Raw genomic sequence first — 23,528 nt, 5'->3', positions numbered from 1 at the left:
TGAGACGGAGTCTCGCTTTGTCACCCAGGCTGGAGTGCAGTGGCGCGATCTCCATTCACTGCAAGCTCCGCCTCCCGGGTTAAGGTCATTCTCCTGCCTCAGCCTCCCAAGTAGCTGGGACTACAGGCATCTGCCACATGCCCAGCTAATTTTTTGTATTTTTAGTAGAGACGGGGTTCACAGTGTTAGCCAGGATGGTCTCCATCTCCTGACCTCGTGATCTGCCTGCCTCAGCCTCTCAAAGTGGTGGGATTATAGGCGTGAGCCACTGCACCCGGCCCACTCTTTCACTTATTAAGCACTGACTGTGTACTAGGCCCAGTGCTGAGTACCAGGGATGCAAAGACACAGAGCCCTTGAGGGCTCACATTTTTGTGGAGGAGAGATATTAAAAGAGAGAAAATAATACACAATGTGATATTATTAAAAAGTATTTTTAAAAAGTAGAGATTGGGATTGTTAGAGGAACCCGGCCATTTGTTCTCCCTTGAGGTGTTACAGAGGAGGTTGGAGGGAAGCTTGGGATAAGGCGACACTCCTAAGTTTGCAACCTTTTACCCTGCTAATCATCAGGAGATAATTCCAGCCACAAAAGTGAAGTGCACGAGGTCCTAAGGCATGTGATGGAAATGAGTACAGTGCAGAGCACCACCAGGAACAGCCTAGAAACAAGTAAAGCCCGGGAGCAGCAAGGTACCAATCCTACCTTGACATGAGTAGAGTCAGGATGGTTCATTTTTTTTTTTTTCTGTCCCTCTCTGAAGTTTCACTCATATGTTAATGTCCCCAGAGATACTGCACATTGAACTTGTTGTCAGTGTTCTTTTGTCTGTATTGTTTGCCTTTTTTCAGCCAATCTAACAATGACCCCGGACACAATTTCTGTTTCTGAGGGACAAAACTTTTCTATAAAATGCATCAGTGATGTGAGTAACTATGATGAGGTTTATTGGAATACTTCTGCTGGAATTAAAATATACCAAAGATTTTATACCACGAGGAGGTATCCTGATGGAGCAGAATCAGTACTGACAGTCAAGACCTCGACCAGGGAGTGGAATGGTGAGTGGAAGGCCAGACACTGTATTGTGCTGCCTGGGCTCTTAGAAACATGCAATAGTAGTTACCATCTGTGTAGGGTCTGCTCTGAGACATGCCTATGCCAGTCATTTTAAATTCAGTATGCTTCACACTTAATGCAACAGTCCTTTGAGGGAAGATGCCATTATTTCCATATTTACAGATGAAGTAAATATGCTCAAACAACTTAAGTTGTAGAGCCAGGAATGGAACTAGTGTCTCTAATTCCAGACCCTGTGCTCTTGCCATGAAGTTATGAGGATTGTTTTTAAAAGTACTTTCACTAGACACTTGTGAGTGTTTGACCCAACTGTGCTTTAGGATGGCTAGGTAAAGATTTTATAAGTCTGGTTCCCAAAAAAGGAACACATTTTAATTTCCTGTTTACCTCTATCCATTGTTTGTTTTGTGAGGAAATGCAAATCTTTAAAAGCAAAGAGAAATTGGTAGACAGAACTGCTACAATAACAGCTCATATTTATTGAGCCCTTAACTATGTGATAGGCACTATGCAAAGTATTTAAATGTATTAATTCATGTGGAACAATAAACCTAGAGGATACTGTTATTATTAACCCCATTTTACAGATGAGGAAACTGAGATTCAGTAAAGTTAAGTAAATTACCCAAGGTTATACATCTGGCAAGGGGCAGAGCCAGGATGCAAACTCAGATTGACTGGCTCCAGCGGCCAACTCTTAGCCACTCCACTCTGAAGCCTTTCATTAACTATGAGATTAATCAGTCTAGATTCAGTGAGTCCCATGTCTTCTTTATATTTTCATATAAGGCCGAGGCAACATTGTAGAAATAACTAGTTATTGTTTGGGCTGGACTTGGTAGTATACAGTCAGGAAATGGAAGTACTTTTCTTCCAGACTGACCTCAATCCTGCTCTGTCCAATTACTCTTTCCTACTAAAAGCTAATAACCCAGGAAGAATTTTAGTTTTTCCAGTCATGTTAACCTATTAAACAATCCCATAATCAGTTACTGAAAAGTCATATTCTCTTCTAAATCTACTATACTGTCATTTTATATTCAATTTAAATTCCCTCTTCCCCCTAGCAGAAATTAAAAGGAGTTTCCTTTCTTTCCTCATTTGCCCTCTGATTAGCTGCTGCTTCTGACTTTTCCAGAGCTGGGGCAATGGGAAGCAATGTAAAGAAAACTGAAGGGTCTTACTTAACTGTAGGTGCCCTGTAATCTTGCTGTATGTCTCCATGGCAGCTACCCAAATGATGACTTGTCCTCTGGGGCCGTGAATGAGCAGGGGCCTGCTCACTTAGAGATGGGAGACAGGGGCATCATAATAGCACAGTGTTCCATCAGGTTAACAATTATTTTCAAAAAACTACCCACCCCTGCACACACCCAAACTCCCATTTATTCCTTCGGTTGGTAGAAAAGCCTTAGAGTAGTAATTGAAAAACTGGTTTGAAATCCAATTTTGCCGCTAACTGGCTCTTTGGCCTTGAATAAGCCACTTAATTTTATTTGAAAGTAAGTGCATATTTATATGGTCATTGGTTAGTCCTTCAAATGCATGGAGAACCCAGGAGAAGAGTCAATCAAGCATTTTTTCCTCCAGTGTCCAGGAAGGTATGGCATTCCTTTACTAAAGCTTGAGAGGGAAAATTAAGGCTCTTCTTAACCTTCCCAGCAAATGCCTTTGAAGGGCGATTATTTCATTCCATCTCATTTTTGCTGTCTTCTACTCAGGAACCTATCACTGCATATTTAGATATAAGAATTCATACAGTATAGCAACCAAAGACGTCGTTGTTCACCCGCTGCCTCTAGAGCTGAACATCATGGTTGATCCTTTGGAAGCTACAGTTTCATGCAGTGGTTCCCATTACATCAAGTGCTGCATAGAGGAGGATGGAGACTACAAAGTTACTTTCCATATGGGTTCCTTGTCCCTTCCTGCTGGTAAGATATTGATTGCTGAATTGTTAGAGTATATTATTTCACATATGTGGAGTCTAAAAATTTACTCTTAAAATAGGGATAAAGAGACATAGGACTGTATCAGAGATAGAATTAACAGAGTAGAATCCCGTGAGTCTTTGTTGTCTTCTATTTTGCTATGTGGCTAGTGGTTCATTGGTTTGTAGTACAATCTTGGGAGTTTGCAATGGTGGAGCCCCCCCTCCCTTTTTTTGAACTGGGAGAAGTTGAAGAAAGTATTGAGATCGCTTCTAAGGAATATGGCAGACTAGATATTCTGACAGTCTTTTCCTCCATGCTATAAAGTTGCATGCCACAAAACTGCCATGAAAATCCTTTTAAAGGCATACTTGAGCATGTAAGAAAGTATGAGAAATAACCAAGTGCCAAAAAAGTAAAGGAAAATAAAATAGAAATGATGCTTTAATGCTGGAGCTTCCCTGTGAACATTTGCCAATGTCAGAACCTTGGGACTGTGCTCCCTAAACAGCACCTGGGCACTCCTACCCCATTGACACAATGTCAAGACCTTCAAAAATGACATGTTCAGTAAAAGACTAAGCTAGGAAAACAAAATTCATCTGCTAGATTTGAGACCTTGGCCTCATCTCTGGGTGGACAAAAGGTTTCCCCCCCAAGAAATATAGTTGTCCTGCCATCACCTGGGTTTGGGCTTTGAATTTATATTTCCTATGTGGTTCATGAGTGCCAACCTAAGTTTAAAGTTGTCCATTGGTAGCACCCTATGCCAACTAGCTAAAGAAGAAAAAATAAATCAAAGTCTTTCTGGTAGTTGGAGACCTTAATCCAGATCCCCAGGGATTCCCAGAGATTAAGGTCAACCAGTATGAGCTCACAACCCAAAATCTCAAAACACAGACAACTTCATGAGGGATTTACAAGCTCATTCATTCTTTCAATAACTATTCTGGAGGACTTACTCAACACAAGACACCATAGTAGGCAATGAAAGGGAGAAAAAAGAAGCGGGGCACATATTTTAATATCTAGAAGGGCCCATGGCATAAAAGGCAATGCATATAATATAAAATATCCAAACAGAATAATACAGACTGAAAAAACAATGGAAGTTCAGAAAAGTGGGGACTCAATAAACATTGTAGTCTTTAAAGAAGGCTGCATGGTAGAAGGATATAATCAATCTGGATTTTGACATATGCAACATTTCAACATTCTGTGTTTAATATGCATACATTCAGTGCTTTCTATGTGTCAGATACTGAGCTGAGCACCATGAGATGGAAAGATAAATAAGACAAGGTACTTTCTCTCCAGCAGCTTGTGGTCTAGTAGAGAAGACACTCACGAATAGGTGACTATGTACCAATACAGTAAAGGCAGAATAGGATAAATGCTCAGAGCATGATGAAATTTAGATAGGAAGAAGGATTTGTGGGATGCTGAAAGGGCATTCTGAATGTCAAAAATGTGTGACTTGGAGTCATGAATGGTAGAGGAGAAGTTTTGGCTAGCACACATGCAAAGGTGGGCTTACATGCTTCTGAGAGTCAGAGGTAAAACCTGTTAAAAATGAATGTGGCACATTCCTAGGGAAAGCTTGGACAGGTTTATTCATATTAGGTTATCTTAACACAATTTGTGCATTAGAGACTCATGTTGTGACTTAATTCTTTCAATAATTCTGTCTTTAGAAAAAGAAGTTAACGAAAAACAAGTGTGCTACAAACACAATTTCAACGCAAACTCAGTTTCCTGGTGTTCAAAAACTGTTGATGTGTATTGTCACTTTACCAATGCTGCTAATAATTCAGTCTGGAGCCCATCTATGAAGCTGAATCTGGTTCCTGGTAAGAACGTTTTAAATTACTTTAAGATGTTATAGTCAGGGCAGGGATTTATTCATTTATTCACTCCCTCATTCATCCCCATTCAATAAACATGTTAAATACCCTCACTGTGGTAGGCCCTGGGCTCACTATGGGGGTATTTAAAAGAAAAGAAATAAGCCATGTCCCCTGACCTCAAGCCTGGGGGAGAAATCTATGTGATAAAAAATGTTATTGACTGGGTGCGGTGGCTCACGCCTGTAATCCCAGCACTTTGGGAGGCCGAGGTGGGCAGATCACAAGGTCAGGAGATCAAGACCATCCTGGCTCGCATGGTGAAACCTTGTCTCTACTAAAACTACAAAAAATCAGCCAGGCATGGTAGCATGCATCTGTGGTCCCAGCTGCTTGGGAGGCTGAGGCAGGAGAATCGCTTGAACCCAAGAGTTGGAGGTTGCAGTGAGCCAAGATCGTGCCACTGCATGATCTTGGGCGACAGAGAGATTTCCTCTCTCTCTCTATATATATATATATTCTTACATGTAATATGGTAAAAGCTAAATAGAAATGTTGTGGGTGGCTTAACTCTGCTGAAGGCAGGTGGGGAAGAAGTGATCAGGAAAGGCTTGCAGGTGAAATGAGACTTTAGCTGAGTCGGGGGCTAAGGAGTTCACCAGGCAGACAGCAGTGGACAGTATCTGGACGTGGTTGAGATCCTCTGAAGTTTCAGTAAAGGAAAGGTGTACACACTGCACTGTTTTTCTGAGACAGGGACACGTGAAAACAATTGATCTCAAGAATAGCCAACTGCCTTTCCCATCCTTTGCCACCACTGTGTCAACTTGCCATCACGTAGTATCTTTGAGGTGAAAGGTCATGATTTACGGAGTCATTGCTATGCTAGCCCATGCTGGGGAAATCCCCTCAGCAGCAGAGAGGGATAGATCATCCTAATACAAGGTCATCTTAAGGGAGGATCTTATGTTAAGGCAAGGGATAAATGATGTTCCTGGGCTTCTACCATAAGCAACTCCTCATGCTCCTAAATCTTCCCAGTAACAGGACTTGTAATAGACAAAGGATCATTATCACCGAGCTTGTTTGAGTTTACTGAATGGTTTGTAGTCATTCTCATATGTTGGCAACTATCCCCTGGACACCAAAACAGGAAACCATTTAGAGTCACTATCCCCTGACCTTGCCTCGCACAAGTACAGCCCCTCCAGGGTGCAACAAAGGTCACCTCTTCTTTTCCCCCTCATTCATCTTAGCCAACACATTTTATTCACTTATCTTTGTTCTTCTCCTCTTTCTATATACCAAATATGGTTTTGCTTCTTTTTCCTAGTACAACATTACTTATTTAAGATTTGTATAGAGTGGTTAAGATCTTAATTAATGTTAAAAAAAAAGTTGGTGAGGGAGGGGTCTCATCAGTGTCAGGGTCCACTGGACATGAGAGATTCCACATTGGGTCCACTGGACATGAGAGATTCCACATGGGGTCCACTGGACATGAGAGATTCCACAGCAAGTGTCATTTCCCCATCCTTGCCTGGTCATGAGAAGAGATGAAATAGAATCACCTTTCAGGGAAACCAGAAGGAACAAATGCTTAAACATATAGATTAGAATATTCAGGTTATGGGTACCTGGAGTTCCTACTACCAATTATGTCTTTGGATTATGGCAGTGATTCTCAACCTTGACAGCACACTGGAATCACCAGGGAGGCTTAAACACCTGCTGATGCCTAAATCCCAGCCCTGACGATTCTGATTTACTTAGCCCGGACACTGGTGTTTTCAAAAGTTCCCCAGCTGAGTCTAATATGACACAGTTGAGAATCTCCAGATTAAGGTATAAAATTCTGTTAGGAAAAGCAAATTCAGATTAAAGAAGTCAGGTTCACGTGGAAAGCAGAGAGGGGCTTTGGAAAATCAGGGGCAAAATTAAGAAATTGGGTGGCTCTGAAAAGATGACTGAAAGTAGAGAGAAATATGAATTCAAACATCAAAATTCTACCTTGGCCTGATCGTATTTCTACTATCTTGTCTCTTCCTTGCAATTATCCCTTTTATTTCAATGTTTCCAACACAGGGGAAAATATCACATGCCAAGATCCCGTAATAGGTGTCGGAGAGCCCGGGAAAGTCATCCAGAAGCTATGCCGGTTCTTGAACGTTCCCAACAGTCCTGACAGTCCTGTTGGTGGGATCATCACTTACAAATGTGTAGGCTCCCAGTGGAAGGAGAAGAGAAATGACTGCATCTCTGCCCCAGTAAACAGTCTGCTCCAGATGGCTAAGGTGATCCTTAAAGCTTCCACTCTGAGCTCTTGGTGGGGCAATCTGTCTGGCTGATCATATTTCTCAGCACTTAGGAAAATGGGTTTGGTGTTGCTTTGTGTTGCTCCAAAACTACATTTATTTGTGTATTTCCAAAGGAGATGCAACCCTAGAAATGCACACACACGCACACACAAAATGCCTCGATTCAAATACTAAGACAACTAAGTATGTGTTCTGCTCTCAGACCTGCTAGATACCTTGACTTCTCAGTACCATGTGTTCCATACCTCCAGGGGGCAGTGGTATTATCCTCTCTCTTATTGCTCTCCTTTGGGTAATGTTGGTGTCAAGAAAATTGCTATAATCCTTTCAGAAAAAGGAGCAATTTTTAAAAAACTTCATCAATTTCTTAAAAATAAAAAAATAGCTGGACTTAATGCTCTTAGAGGTATGAGATTTTCTCACTACTTGGAAGTAACTTGTACTTTTGAAGAAGCAACTACCCTGCCTCTCTTACCTACTATAGAGGTTACCGCTATGTAACAGGGGAGAAGTTCCTTTCCTTCTGTCAACGTAAATAAATGGTACCTCCACACTTGATTTGTTGTTAGACTCCTAAAATTCCATGAATTACATTTAAAAAATTCTGGTGATGCACTGGTGACATTATAGCCAACGATGACATCTTCAGACAACCAATTCCAAATCCTCTCACCACTAGGAAAATAATTGAAAAAAAAAGGGTAATACTTATTTGTGTTTTGTCTAATTAACTTCTATCTCTCCTCTTATCTCACACCAAATTTATTAAAATATCTACTATGTGCAAAGCATGATTATAGGTGCTGTCAAGGTAAATGGGCCAAATCAGATCTTGGTCTCTGATTTGATAAAGAATATAATCGAATTGGGTAGTTACATACACATTAATTTGGCTAAGATACATTAAGAAGATCTGCTTGAAAAGAAAAAAAGGCATCTGAGCTGGACCTTGATGGATGAGGCATGAGGGCTATGAATTATTCCAATGAAGAAAGATAGAAATTGTAATCTGAACTCGATGTCGGCCCAAGTCCCAATTCTAGATACCTACATACATTGTCAATGGAAAAGGATCATGCTGCTCTATCATGCTTCTTTTGATTTATCCATTCAGCATATACTTACTGGGTACTTACTGTGTGCTGAGATATATGACTTGTACTATGTTAGGAATTATGGGAATGAGAAGAATGCAAAGAAATGTAGCACATGGTTCATGTTGTTAAGGAGCTTATAATTTAATTGGAGCAATATTGAAATTAGAACACAAGATGACACTACTAGAGATGCCACAAATGAAAGTATGTTATATAAAACCAATACTTATGCATTCAGAGGAAGGAACTTTCCTGGGTTGGAACTTTCAGCAAATGTTTTTCATAAAAGACAGAATTTGAGCTATTCTATGCGTATAAGGAAGAGAGAGTTAGAAAGCAGAAGTGTAATCATTATAGGTAGGGTGACCATATAATCTATCATCCAAGTCGGGACACATTTTAAGAATATAAGAGGGCACTCTTAATAATTACACTAGCAGAAAATGTATAAACCAGACCAGTCCCTGGAAAATTGGAAGGGTCAGTCACTTTAATGGCCGGCAGGGTAACCGATATGAGGAAAACCAAAGAGTGGCAACTGTGCTTCCATGCCGACTATCCAAGCGACCGTTGCACTCAACTTTAACCTACTTCTCTAGCAATCACATCTAGCTTCCCTTTTGTGTTCCAGCTAGCTATCAGGTTGACATATGTTTGTGCCCCTTCTGTGTGTGGCCTTATGTCATATTCTGTTCTGAAGAGCATGCATGGGGTGCTTAAGAGATAAGCACATCATCTTACGGGACATATTTATGGAAATGGAGCAAAAAGGAAACTACAGATGTGAAAGATTTTGCCAGGGATGGATCAGCGGGATTCAATAGCTGAATTGACTGGTAAATTTTTTCGTGTTGGCTTTTGTTTTACTAGGCTTTGATCAAGAGCCCCTCTCAGGATGAGAAGCTCCCTACATACCTGAAGGATCTTTCTATTAGCATAGACAAAGCGGAACATGAAATCAGCTCTTCTCCTGGGAGTCTGGGAGCCATTATTAACATCCTTGATCTGCTCTCAACAGTTCCAACCAAAGTAAATTCAGAAACGATGATGGTGAGTTTGCCTAACCTTTGCAGGAGTTTTGGGTCTTACCTTTTCACCCCTCAGAATTTGTGTTCAAGAAACATAATTCCTCCTCATTGCAGCTTCTCTGTCTTTTCCAGAGCAATGCTCAGGATAGTTCTGCCAGCTACAGCTTTTAGGATATTAAGAAATGTTTCCAGTATTCATTTTGCAACCTTAGGAATATTTCTTAGTGAATCTCTGCTTTATTTTCTTCATTAACAGGGAATAAATTTGTACTTGCTTTCCAGAAAAACTAGGAATTAAAGGTTTTCAGAATATACAAGATGAGATTCTCGAAGGTCTAGCACTAAACGTGAACTTTAAAGCAATCGTGGGAGGATAGGTTCTGGAAGCGTAACAGTTCTTAACAGTTCTGGGAGGACAGAGAATTCACCTGCAAGAGTTCAAATGTAGAGACTTTAATGAAGGGATACCTACAGAGGTAAAGACAGGGTTAACAAACAAACAAATAAACAAGGGGCGGTGAAACACACAGAGACTAGCAACATTTAGAAGCCATTATCACCCCTTAGGTAAAAGAGGAAATAGTGCAAACAGAGCCCAGTGAGAGCTGAAGCCTTAGAGGTGGGACCAGTCAGAAGGAGCTACAGTCTTGGAAGGCCAGAGCTATAATCAGACATGTGCTGAGGAGAAAGGGGACTGGAGTGGGGAAAGCAGTGAGCACCAGGAAAAATGTATCTCTGCCTCCCAGGTTCAAGTGATTCTCCTGCTTCAGCCTCCCAAGTAGTTGGGATTACAGGCACTTTGGGAGGTCGAAGCTGATGGATCACCTGAGGTCAGGAGTTCAAGACCAGCCTGGCCAACATGATGAAACCCCATCTCTACTAAAAATACAAACTTAAGATTTAAAATAAAATACAATAGTAAATATCCCTGCCAGCCTGCTGAATTGATTTTACAGGGTAGGGTGTGTAGTGGGTGTGACTCTCACTGTCACCACTGCTAAATGTTTACTGACATCTTTCAGTCTTGAGGACCCATCCTCTGCTAAAGTCTGTCATAAGAAGGTCATAAATCCCCACCACCTGTGATGTCTCATTTTTGTCTTCTCTTTTCCTCTTACCTTTATATAGTCAGTTTCTAGGAAGGTGTTGTTTTTTTCTTTTTTATGATTGAAAGAATTTGGTTAGTTTGACCCCATACCATTTCACTTTTAGCACGTGCTCTCTACGGTTAATGTCATCCTTGGCAAGCCTGTCTTGAACACCTGGAAGGTTTTACAACAGCGATGGACCAATCAGAGTTCACAGCTACTACATTCAGTGGAAAGATTTTCCCAAGCATTACAGTCAGGAGATAGCCCTCCTTTGTCCTTCTCCCGAACTAATGTGCAGATGAGCAGCATGGTGATCAAGTCCAGCCACCCAAAAACCTATCAACAGAGGTTTGTTTTCCCACACTTTGACCTCTGGGGCAATGTGGTCATTGACAAGAGCTATCTAGAAAACTTGCAGTCAGATTCATCTATTGTCACCATGGCTTTCCCAACTCTCCAAGCCATCCTTGCTCAGGATATCCAGGAAAATAACTTCGCAGATAGCTTAGTGATGACGACCACTGTCAGCCACAATATGACTATGCCATTCAGGATTTCAATGACGTTTAAGAACAACAGCCCTTCAGGTGGCGAAACAAAGTGTGTCTTCTGGAACTTCCGGCATGCCAACAATACAGGAGGGTGGGACAGCAATGGGTGCTATGTGGAAGAAGGTGATGGGGACAATGTCACCTGTATCTGTGACCATCTAACGTCATTCTCCATCCTCATGTCCCCTGACTCCCCAGACCCTAGTTCTCTCCTGGGAATACTACTGGATATTATTTCTTATGTCGGGGTGGGCTTTTCCATCTTGAGCTTGGCGGCCTGTCTAGTTGTGGAAGCTGTGGTGTGGAAGTCAGTGACCAAGAACCGGACTTCCTATATGCGCCACACCTGCATAGTGAATATTGCTGCCTCCCTTCTGATTGCCAACACCTGGTTCATTGTGGTCGCTGCCATCCAGGACAATCACTACATACTCTGCAAGACAGCCTGTGTGGCTGCCACCTTCTTCATCCACTTCTTCTACCTCAGCGTCTTCTTCTGGATGCTGACACTGGGCCTCATGCTGTTCTATCGCCTGGTTTTCATTCTGCATGAAACAAGCAGGTCCACTCAGAAAGCCATTGCCTTCTGTCTTGGCTATGGTTGCCCACTTGCCATCTCAGTCATCACGCTGGGAGCCACCCAGCCCCGAGAAGTCTATACAAGGAAGAATGTCTGTTGGCTCAACTGGGAGGACACCAAGGCCCTGCTGGCTTTTGCCATCCCAGCACTAATCATTGTGGTGGTGAACATAACCATCACTATTGTGGTCATCACCAAGATCCTGAGGCCTTCCATTGGAGACAAGCCATGCAAGCAGGAGAAGAGCAGCCTGTTTCAGATCAGCAAGAGCATTGGGGTCCTCACGCCACTCTTGGGCCTTACTTGGGGTTTTGGTCTCACTACTGTGTTCCCAGGGACCAACCTTGTGTTCCATATCATATTTGCCATCCTCAATGTCTTCCAGGTGAGTTTTACAGTGCAGGGCTTTCAGGAAGATTTTATTCCTGTAGGACAAATTAATGATAGAAACACAAACAAGAGTAGGAATGGGGAAGGATTTCAGTCCAGAGGAAGCCTCAGCCCTAAAGAGCAGTAATAATGAGAACTCCATGAGATGGAAAGGACACATTCTTCTGATCCTATGGAACCTCATGCTTTTTATCTCCTACATTATAACCTAGTGTCATTTGCCAGTCTCTGCTAGATACCCTGATTACGCTAGTAAAAGGAAAATCCCCATTTGTCTAAGATTATCTTGATGCAGTCTATTATCTCCTAGATGAAAATCCTGTCTTTGTGAGGACAGGGATTGCCCCTTTCTTATTCATCACTATACCCCTATGCCTGATAGAGACCTTGGTACAGAGTAGGTTCTCAATAATCATTTGAATGAAATAAATCCTATGTATCACATAGCAGCTTCTCTGGAAACATCAAAAATCAAAGAATGAAAGTCCTGTGAATGCCAGACAATCTGTTTTATTATACTATAATGAAAAAACATCTTCTTTGCTCTCATGCAGCACATAACTAATTATAATACAGGCCAGTTTGATGGAAGAACTATAACAGAGGTAGAGTTAGCAAGCCTTTAAAGGACAAGAAAAGAAATGATTAATTCTGTTTCACCCATTGGAGAGGTGGTAAGGATAGGAAAATCCTGCCCAAGGATTGAGGCCACTGTGAGCTTGTGAAGAGGCAGAGGCTGGAGGTGCATTTGAGATACTGCTTTCAGGACGCTTGTGCCAAGAACATATGAACCTTGATTTCTGCTACTGGGCCTGTGTTTCCAAGCTATAAAGTTCGTATGTAATGACCTTCATGATATGCCTCATTTGGAAGGAACTAGTTGTCCCACCCCACAGCCCAGATTCTTATCATAACTATGTGAGGAATATTGTAGACACAAGAGGTGTACTAATAGCATAACCAACAGGACCTCCAGTTCTCAACTAAAGGAAAATGGGAAAATAGAAAATATCCTAACATCATAACACTTAGAGTCCTTTGGTGTGAACCAACTGCCTCTTTGAACAGCATCATATACTGGACTCATTCCATGAACTCAGATGGAAAAAGAAGTAGTACAAATTTAGTACTAGGTTAACAGTACTTTCTCTTTTGCTGGACAATAGACTATAATTAAAATGTACTTCTTTTTAATATTTTTTTCTCAGGGATTATTCATTTTACTCTTTGGATGCCTCTGGGATCTGAAGGTAAGAGCAATGACAGTTTCTTGTTTCTAGAAAAGCCTGAAGTGCTTGTGGCATGTTGAAGTTACGATAGCTTCTTTTAAACATCGCAGGTACAGGAAGCTTTGCTGAATAAGTTTTCATTGTCAAGATGGTCTTCACAGCACTCAAAGGTATACCTTTTCTCTGCAGAGACTTTTCATTTTGTAACCTCATGTATTCCACTAGCATTATGAAGTATAGAGTACTAAATTATTTCTTTGGGATTTCGATCAATTAGGCTAAATATATTGCATCCTCAAACCTGTCTCTCTCAGCAGCTATGTTTGGCATAGATCATTCCATTATTTTTGCTTCTCAGGTCATTCTGCCTGTTAAACAGAGTCATAGAGCTGTCGTTGAGATGCTACTCCACATATTTAAATAACGTTTAAAATAATATATGATATAAACTTAAGGTTGAAATCAAATGTTCAATGAGAAGCAATCTTCTGGGGGAATTCAAGGTATTAGAGAAAACAAGTTGAAGAATAATAATGGATAGAATTTTCTATAGTTCATTTTGGAACACAACTATTGCCTTTGGATATATTTGACTGTCTTTCACATGTCAGAAAATACTAGAAGCCTAACAAACAATAAAACTTGTATTTGACAGTTATTTTTCTAATACGGATGAGAAGATTCCAGTATTTTAATGTGACCTCTGGGAGTGGGACTAGAGATGCCGGCCATGACCATAGAGGGTGGAAAATCAATCCTCCTAGAGATGGAAACAACTTTGGTCCCACAAATTTGCCTTGTGATTGTCCCTCTTTTTTTCTCTTCTAGTCAACATCCTTGGGTTCATCCACACCTGTGTTTTCTATGAGTTCTCCAATATCAAGGAGATTTAACAATTTGTTTGGTAAAACAGGTGAGTAGTGGGCTCTAGGTTCTCTCTGCTCACCCAGAACACATTTGCTCAAATGGGGAGCCTCAACACCCCTATTCTTTCACCCCACTCATGGCATTTACCTGAAATGTCCTCTTTTGGGGTAGAAGTTAAATAGAGGAACTTACCTTTTCACAAATCACCAAAAAGTGGGTGTAGAGGGCAGCTGCCTTTGTTGGGCAACTTTTAATAACTCATAAAGAATAAGATTTGGAGAATGTAGACAATGATTTGGAGAGCTGTCTGTCAAAATTTCATCCATCAAAATGAGAACTGAAAATTGCTGGCCTTGTCAAACACAGAGTTCTTCTCAAATTATGTTAAATAAGAGTAGATAGGTCATGTTTCAGGGTTATGGGGCAGCAAATGATACGTTTAGAAAATCTTAGTACAGGATCTCACTATGTAGGTTTGTTTTCCTTTTTTGTTCTTTTTATAAAGTGGGCTTGTGTTAAACATTGAAGCATAGAACTGTGCATGTGTTATGTAAGGGATCACCCAAGTTAGCTATTCTATTAGAAATATTCATGGTTAAATTTCTACCTTGGAGACATGAAATGAAAGAATTAATAACTTTGGGCAACAGATCTCAGCTATTCTAGCAAATTGAAACCCCTGTCCCAGGCCACCATCCCTCCCCCACAGGAAAATAAGCCCCAGGATTTCTTCCAGCTTTTTGAAACTGAACAGGTTTCACAAATGCAGAGTTGAGAAATGTGTCAATATTCCAGATGAAGGCTTTTCATATACAAGCAAATTTTGTGAATGCCTATAACTGTTAAAACTCCAGAGAACTTGGGTTTTTTTCTGCTTCAATTTGATGAATTACTCATGAAACCAGTGGACCTTCACTTCTGATTATGATAAGTCCCAATGGGGCCTGTTTGGGGGCTCCATAAGCACTGTCACTTTGGTTTATGTTGCCAGCAGCCTCTAAGATCCCCCCAGGCCATGATGGAAACCTTGTTAGCAGTGGCAGTTCAGCAATCTGATGGTAGGATGGGCACTTCAACCCTTCTCTCGCCCGACACCCACTCTCCACCCACTCCCTGTGCACAGTCCCCACCTCCCAGCAGACACAAGCCTGTGCACTTGCTCTGGGGCTGCCTTCCTTGCTGCGCTGACTCTCAGCAGTTCTGTTGACATTCCTGACTCCTGCTTCTTTTCTGGTGCTGCCTTTTCTCCCCCTATAATTTTCTCTTTTCTTTCCCTTTACTCTCTATACAAACCTCCACCTTTGGTAGAGCGTCCAGGTCCCTCCCAAGAGCTTCCCCAAGTCACCACAACCCAAGTGGACCAGGGAGATTCCATCATGCAGATGTTCCCAGACCATGCATGTGATGGCATGTGGAGGGCTTCCTACCTTGAGATCTTCCTGTTCTCTGTAGAAACCTGGCTGCTGGTGTGATGTGAAGTAGTGGCTGCTTGTTGGCTGCCACGCATGCATGAGAACGACAGCTCTGTTAGTTCTCTGGCATTTCCAGGTCTTGAGGAGGGCAGGTATGGGTTGGTTTCCAGGCATGGCCCAGCTTACCTGGTGCCTGGAGCACTGCTCCCCTGGGTCCCTTAGAAGATGTTCACACCCCAAAGTTCATGACGGCTTATCTTCAAGGCTGAGTTGCTGCTCTGTTTTTCAGGAACGTATAATGTTTCCACCCCAGAAGCAACCAGCTCATCCCTGGAAAACTCATCCAGTGCTTATTCGTTGCTCAACTAAGAACAGGATAATCCAACCTACGTGACCTCCTGGGGACAGTGGATGTGCTTTTAAAAAGAGATCCTTGCAAAGCAATGGGGAACATGTTCTCGGGGCAGGTTTCCGGGAGCAGATGCCAAAAAGACTTTTTCATAGAGAAGAGGCTTTCTTTTGTAAGGACAGACTAAAAGTAATTGTTATGTTTATGTTTGTTCCCTCCCCCTCCCCCTTGTGTGATACCACATGTGTATAGTATTTAAATGAAACTCAAGCCCCCCAAGGCCCAACTGCTCTGTCTATATTGTAATATAGAATTTCAAAGAGACATTTTCACTTTTTACACATTGGGCATAAAGATAAGCTTTGATTAACGTAGTAAGTAAAAGGCTACCTAGGAAATACTTCAGTGAATTCTAAGAAGGAAGGCAGAAGAAAGGAAGGAAGGAAGGGAGGGAAAGAGGGAGAAAGGGAAAAAGAAGAAAAAGAGAAAGATGAACATAGGAACAAATAAAGACAATATTAAGGGCCACGTTTTAAGATTTCCGTGTTAATGATCTAATATAATCACTCAGATAGTGCACCACTGAGAATTTTTTTAATGGCCCAAAAATGGAAAGTGAAAGTCAGCCACAGGGAATGAATGCTTTGGGCAGTGTCTGCCTGATGTCTTCTTAGCTAAGAGGAGGGAAACAAGGCTGAAAAAACAGGGAGGAAATTCCTTCATCAGAACCACTTCAAGTGGATAATAATATTTATAAGAAATGAATGGAAGGAAATATGATTCTCCTGAGGCTAAACACATGCATATATACTTTGTATGTTAAGGTCTGAACTAAGTGAATGTATCTGCAGAGGAAGTATTATAAAGATACGTCATTAGATCCAAGTGCAGATTAAATTTTTATAGTTTATCAGAAAAGCCTTATATATTTGTTCTACATTTTGAAAGCAAAAAATATATTTTTTATATACCCTTCAATTGCCAAATTTGATATATTGCACTGAAGACAGACCCTGTCATATATTTAATGGCTTTAAGCAGGTACTTCTCTGTGCAGTATAGATTTTAATAATCTTATAGCATTGTACATTATTATTGCTGTTGTCACTGTTATTGTTACTGTGGATAATGGCCCTTGGTGTGTTGTATAGCTCCCTATGTATTCTCTGTTTCCATCTTTAAGTTCCCAGACCAATATACATTAAGAGCTTTGCATGGTCTAAGTTGTGTTTATTCCAACCACTTAGAAAGCTCTTGGAAAGAAATTTTACATTCAGCTGTTCTGTGCTCCTAATGACACTTGACCTTGTTGAACAAATGGCAGAACCTTTCCCAAGGATATGATTGTGAATTATCTGCATGTGTGCTTTTTTTTTTTTTTTTTTTGGTGTGTGTGTATTTCATTAAAAATATAAATATTTATGAAAATAGCATCCATATTAGACTTAACCATGTGCTATTGATACAGCAACCCTACATTGCAAATAGAAGTCCTATCCCAAAAGGAAAATGAGACAAAAATAGAGATGTGGGGCTACTCAGGATATGTGGACTGTGTGGCAACATAAATTGGCACAGCCATTAGGAAGATGGGGCAAAAGAGGCTGAGATTCAACAGCCATTTCTTTACTGAGGTTCAAAGGAGTTTTCTTTTAATATTTTAACCCTTTAACATATCTTCTTTTTCTTTTTAATTTTGAATTCTACTTAAATTTTGCTTCTGCCTGTCTTTTCTTCATGGAGAAGGAGAGGTATGGGGCAGAGGTGGGACAGTTAACATAAATGAACTCTTTATTTCTACATATTCACAAATGACATAGACATCTACTCCCACATTTGCCTGAGAATTGTCACATCCCTGTCCCAAATGAATGGTGCATTACCGAAAGTCCCTAAAGGAAATCATTGTTATGCTGTAAGTGCATGCCACATTCTTCAGGAATGATCAACTTTGGGCAGAGCTTGGTACTAAGAAGATGGAGACAGAGGTTGGGTTAGGGGAAATCCCTTGAATTAGAATTAGAATTAGAGAAAGAAGGCCTTTGACTGATTTGGTTCCTGGAGTTATATCAAGAAGAATCGAGCCAGGCTTGGAGCACAATGTTAGCAGGGCTATCGTGACATGATCAATCAAGGAAAGCACACAGTATCGGGAGCAGGATGTGGTTGTCATGCTCAAAAATTCAGTGGGACAAGAAACGCTGAACTTCCGCCCACTTCAGCCAGGATCCCTCGGGGAATCACTGTGTTCAATCCTCTGAAGGGAACTTTCATTATAGCAGGAGCTTGCGGGAGTTACACAGGATGTGAATCTGGCCCACTGCTCCACTCATTAACTGAGGAATGTTCCCTTATCCTCAGCACACACAAATACACACATGTGTACATGTGCACATGCATGCATGCATGTGCCTTCACCCTTTCAAGCCACAGCACTGAGTCCAAATTCCAGAAAAGCTATGAAAGCAAATAATTGGAGAAACACTTGTTGGTTTTCTGCCTACTGTAATACGCATTAGCCCAGCCACTACCCTTTCCCAAGAACACCCTAAAATGAACAGTAGAATTCAAAATTGTAGAAAAGCAGCTATGAAGCTGAGAATTTTATGAATGCAGGAACCTTGCTCAGCCCTGAGGTTGCCATCTCTCAATCAGCAATGATTACAAGGCTATTAGTAGCAGATTTCTGAGAATGAAGGCACATTGAGTTGAGCGACCTACTGTTTGTAAGGTGCACAGTGCTTCCCTGTGTTTCTGACATCTCTCAGTGTATAAAGTCCATTCCCTGGGCCTAAACTTCCTTGCATTAGGAGCTTTCCATTAAGTCAGTTTCTTGCAAAGGGCTTTGTCCTAATGCATCAGAGTCTGTGAGGTTAGAACATTCACAAATGAGCAGTTTATACAGATTACAGGAATATTCTCTGGGAATATTCTAAGTCCAAACTAACACATCATCTCTTGAGTAAGCCAGATGTCTGCCATCCTCCTCCCCCATTTCTTATTGTTTGCATGGGGAAACAGTTAAATGTCCATGGGGTTTTCAGGATGTAGGTTGCTAAGGTCAGAAATTAAGAAAGACTATGGGAAGTCACAGCCTTTTGTGGTTTGTATAGAGAATTTCAAAAAGATCCATGTTGGAATGCTTCAGAAAAAAAAAGTTACATGGAGATGAGAAAGATTACAGCAATTAGTAAATATAGAAAGGAGGTGTGGGCGAGTTATTGAGGTGAATGGAGCAGGAAATCACAATCATTTGAAGACAAAAAGAAATAGGTGTTCCTAGAAATGCCAGGTAGGTGGAATGCATTTATTTTGTGTCATGTGATGGTGAAGTCAAATAAGGCCTCCTCATCTCAAAGAGGAAACCCAGTGACCCAGGCCAGTAAAAGTCTGATTCTTCAAGTGTCCAAAATGAAGGTGGAACTTACCGGGAACATACCTTCTGATTGTGTTTTTAAACGGGCAATCGGAATAGTGTTTCATCATTTCAAGAGCCCGGTAGTTTAGCTTTAATACTAGGTTCTATTGGTTTCCAAAATTATGACTTGGGATTTAAAATTGCATCATGTATGCCAGCACACAGCTATGCTTCCTTTCCATACTATAACAATGAAATATCTAATGAGATCTCGTGAGCTATCTTTGTAGTAATTGTGTGCCTTCTTGCAATGTGATGCTGCCCTGCTCAGTCTTCTGCATGTCACCCAGAATGCAGCTCCATTCTCCAAACAGCAAACGATCCTTTCCATCTTCCAGGCATGGAGGAGGCTAGCAGCTCGCCGCTGAACTCAACTGGCTGGCAGGGCTGATGGCTTTCCTCACACCATCCGCACTTCCAAGCCGTGTGCAAAGATCAAGCACGTTATAGAAGGTTTAAACAAGGGTCCTTGAAGTAAAGTTTTCAGAAACAAATTGTCTGGTAAACAAACAGATGCCTGTTCCAACATTTGTGTGTGGATGGCTTGGAATTTTCATTGACAGCTGAAAATAGAGCCCTCATTTCCTATAGATGAATATACAGGATGTGAGGGCTCTATTTATCCTCTAGCACATTCTAGACGGAAACCAAGTTTCCCACTCTCAGTGAATATGGAGTGGACAGAAGAAGAAAAGAAGGGAGGTGGGACAACTCCCGAAGCCCGCTCTGTGCCAGACACCAGTTCTTATCTCCAAATACCATCTGTATGTGTTAGGGGTGGGCGTGGGGGCCTCGGTCGTGGTGTCCTACGATTCAGACACAGCCGTCCTGTCTATTCTTAAATGATTTTATACACACTTATCCTTCTCCTTTTACCTGTAAACTTTGAGATGACGTTGAAAAGCTACCAGTGTCCACGACAGGTCCCTCCGCACACATCGGGCATGGTTAGGAGATACATGAGCCTGTTCCCACCCCAGGGTTTTTATACTCTCATGCAGAGCCAAGTGAAGGATGTCAGTGACTACTGAAGCCTAAACAGAACAAACTCAGGATCCTGGGCGGAGGGGGGAGGAATAGCTTTATTCTCAGCATGAAAGGCAAGAGGACCTGATTGGGCAAGTGGTGGGCAGATTGCTGTCACGGCCCACTTCTGATGACATTAAACAACAAAACCCAGGAATGACTTTGGGCCCTGCGTTTTTCGGATTTTGATGGGTGCCATCCTGGGTCTTCCAGACTGCCAGCCAGCCGGCACCGCAGCAGTTGTGGGAAGAGGAACTTGACTTTGATTAACCAAGAAAAACTGTGCACGCGTTTTCTGTGTTTTTTTTTTTTTTTTCCTGGAACTGTGAGAGTTTTCCCATGCCCCAGGGGCTCCCTCACAGCTGTCCTATCCCAAGCATTCCCGACAGGAATCTCCAGCTGGGCTGGAGTGACAGCTGGCCTCCAGCACCGCAGCTCCGCAACCACCGCCTGCGTCTCCTGAGGCTCGCGCGCCCCCTGGTGGGCTTGAAAGGAGGTGTCCCCGCTGCGGTCCGGCCTCAGGAAGCGCGTGGGCGGTCGAATCAGTCCCGCGGATGATGCGCCCAATGGGCTACGTTCAGGAAGTAGTGTGATCATATGGACAGAGCGAAGGTCAAGGCATAGTGGATAACAGGAACCAGGAATGAAAAAAATCTCTTTCACTCCCGCCTCCTAATACTTTTATATTATGATCCTTGCAGGGGAAAGGGTAGTCAGAAAGCCAGGTAGGAATGTAGAGGGAGTTTCATACACGTAGTTTCAGTGTGTGAAAGGCGAAGGAAATTTCGGGCCCCCAATTCACTATGCAAAAAGGAAAAAAATTAAGATGGAAGCTGAGTCAAGCAAGAAACAGCTTTTTGCTTCTGTTGCTAAGCAAATAGCTACCAGATGAAAGGCCAGATATCTCCACAGATGGCTACACTAGGTTCACCTTTTATGTAAAGTGCCAATTTACTGAGATGAATAGATCACTGGCTGTTCCTCTAGCTGCTCCTTTTCTCCTACAGTACATGGATTCAGCGATGTGACCATACCCTCCCTCTTTCGCCTCCACTTTTCCCCTTTAAATACTGAATCCCTCAAAATATCTTTGCAGACAGACAAAGACCACAGACTGTCTGTGAGTCTGTGTTCCTTTCTTCCAGGCTTGTTCTTACCTTTGGCAAAATAAACTTCTAAGTTGATTGAGACCTGTCTCAGAGACTGATTTACAAGTGTGCCTAGCACATCCACAGGCAGGCATACATTTCTGAGGCATACTCACTGGGATAGCTCCTTCCTTTCTCTGTTCCCCCTCACTGATTGACTCTCATTTATGGCACCAACAGCAAAGCTGAAAGCCTCGGAAATGATCTGGTTCACCCATTTCAGATAGGCTGCTCGAAGGTCGTTTGAGGAAGAAAAATGGGTGCCTTCCATGTTTCATGGGAACCTAATACTTTTTCCATCAAGGCAGCTGCAAAAGGATTAACATAGGTGGTCACCTATTCCCTTTCTTAATTCATCCTTTGAAAGCTACTGCTGGCCTGGATTTTCATTTTCAATCCATGAAGAATCTGCAGATGAATCTGCAGCTATCCCAGGGCTATCTGACAGTCCAGCCAGCAGCTGAGGCTGGATGGCAAGTTCCTACCCTGGCCTCTGAGCACACATGGCTAACGTGTGATCCGAGAAGACCCAGGAGAAGTCAACAGGGCCAACTGCCAGCAGGGCTGTCCTTGGAGTAGAGGGACAAACTGAACTGGACTTAAGTAATGAGGCAGACAGCTTGCCAGTTTGAGGGGATGTCACACACCTTGGCCTGTTGCTCCTGTCCCCTCGGAATAGCTCTCACACCTTCTGCCTCATGTTGGACATTCCTTTTACAAAAACTGAAATCTCAAGGACAGATAAGGTTAACAAGGTTAATCTCAGGTTAATCTCAAGGAGAGAAAAGGTACGCAAATATACCTCTGGGTGAGAAACACAGTAACTTAAATGTACTGTCGAATGAAAATGACTGGTAACTAGGTAACTATGTTAATCAACATTTTTTGAGCCCTTGCTGTGTACCTGGTGCTGTTCTAAGATTTTTATGCATATAATCTCATTTAAACTCTATACCAAACCAAAAGTAACTAGATTCTTTTTCTTTGCATTTTTAGAGGAAAAAACTGAGCACAGAGAAGTAAATAGCTTGCCCACAGTCACACAGCCGAAGACCAGTAGAACCAAGATCTAAATGCAGTGTCTGACCTAGAACATGGACATGTATCCACCGCCTTATACTGCTTCTCTGTGCAACCTGACTCCAGTTACTTTCTTAAAAGTAGGCTTCCATAGCAGGAAGAGTTTCAAATGCACAAAATGAGAGGGAAGACAATAGTGACAGAGAAGGTGGAGGAGTTAAGGCTTCATCTCGCTTTATAATTCTACCTTGGGTCAGCCCGGGACATAATGACCAATGTTCTGAGCAAACTTCAGAGTGCGCCTACTTCCTTTTTAAGTCTCTGATGAAGCATCAAAGAATTCCTGCTGTGCTGCTTTATGAAAGGTAGATATCAACTTAGCTATCTAGTGGACCCCCCAGCTTGAGTCTTCATTTAAGTGAGCTTCCTGTAAGGTCTCAATCACCAGTGTTGTTGTTTTTATTTACGTCTTGGATCTATCAAGAATTCTGGGAGTGTTGGATGGCATTTAGATACGTAGAAAGAAAATATGGCTTCCCAGAAATGAAGAGTGATTCTGAGGCTATGTTTAAACATATCAAGTGGAGAATTGGAGCATTTGCCCTAATACATTTAGCTAAGTCATGATTTTCCTTATGACATGCAGACTGAGACAGCAGCTGATTTGCTACTTGAATGCTTTGCATTCTTTGCTTCATTTTGCATGGACAGGTGTATTGGGCTGTTCTTCAGCATTGATTGACAGCCAGTTCGGAAAATGTGGTATGGTGGTTAAGAGCATTGGTTCTAGAGCCAAACTGTGTGCTTTTCAATTGTAGGTGAACCACTTCTTAGTTTGACTTTTGGTAAAATAACTCTTTCTGCCTCAATTTACACTATGTGAAAGGAGATAATAATGGCACAGGCTCCATGGGTTGTTATAAAATTCTTATAAAGCCTACAAAATCATATCTGGCATGCAATTATTGCTGAATAAAGTTAGTCTTTATTATTTTACATCATACTGTGTATGCATAAACATTACAGTAGATATGTATCATACACACATATATACATCATGCATCACAACTTGGCCAAATTTATTACGGCAAATATCTCAGTTCTCCACTTGATATGTTTAAAGACAGCCTCAGAATCACATTTCATTT

General features: G+C 41.7%; 1 protein-coding gene across 7 annotated transcripts in view; it reads left to right on the top strand.

The window, feature by feature from the left end:
• Positions 1-17,201, top strand: part of ADGRF5 (adhesion G protein-coupled receptor F5) — a 103,831-nt gene extending 86,630 nt beyond the window's left edge. For 3 of the 7 annotated variants that reach the window (XM_033217385.1, XM_033217386.1, XM_033217384.1), the window contains 11 exons: positions 574-693; positions 853-1,062; positions 2,803-3,015; positions 4,707-4,862; positions 6,942-7,150; positions 9,142-9,321; positions 10,512-11,906; positions 13,120-13,161; positions 13,251-13,310; positions 13,969-14,053; positions 15,709-17,201. In XM_033217385.1, the coding sequence (XP_033073276.1) occupies positions 574-693; positions 853-1,062; positions 2,803-3,015; positions 4,707-4,862; positions 6,942-7,150; positions 9,142-9,321; positions 10,512-11,906; positions 13,120-13,161; positions 13,251-13,310; positions 13,969-14,053; positions 15,709-15,788 (2,750 nt within the window). In that variant the 3' untranslated portion in view covers positions 15,789-17,201. Of the gene's footprint in view, positions 1-573; positions 694-852; positions 1,063-2,802; positions 3,016-4,706; positions 4,863-6,941; positions 7,151-9,141; positions 9,322-10,511; positions 11,907-13,119; positions 13,162-13,250; positions 13,311-13,968; positions 14,054-14,998; positions 15,066-15,708 lie in introns of all 7 variants that reach the window. The other 4 variants (XM_033217389.1, XM_033217388.1, XM_033217387.1 and 1 more) reach the window with 3 other exon arrangements.
• Positions 17,202-23,528: the final 6,327 nt, after the last annotated feature.

This window comes from Trachypithecus francoisi, unplaced genomic scaffold, assembly GCF_009764315.1.
Source record: "Trachypithecus francoisi isolate TF-2019V2 unplaced genomic scaffold, Tfra_2.0 Lachesis_group10, whole genome shotgun sequence".
In the NCBI taxonomy this organism is placed as follows: domain Eukaryota; kingdom Metazoa; phylum Chordata; class Mammalia; order Primates; family Cercopithecidae; genus Trachypithecus; species Trachypithecus francoisi.
Note: the sequence above shows the minus strand (reverse complement) of the source record. Positions and strands in the feature narration are given on the sequence as shown.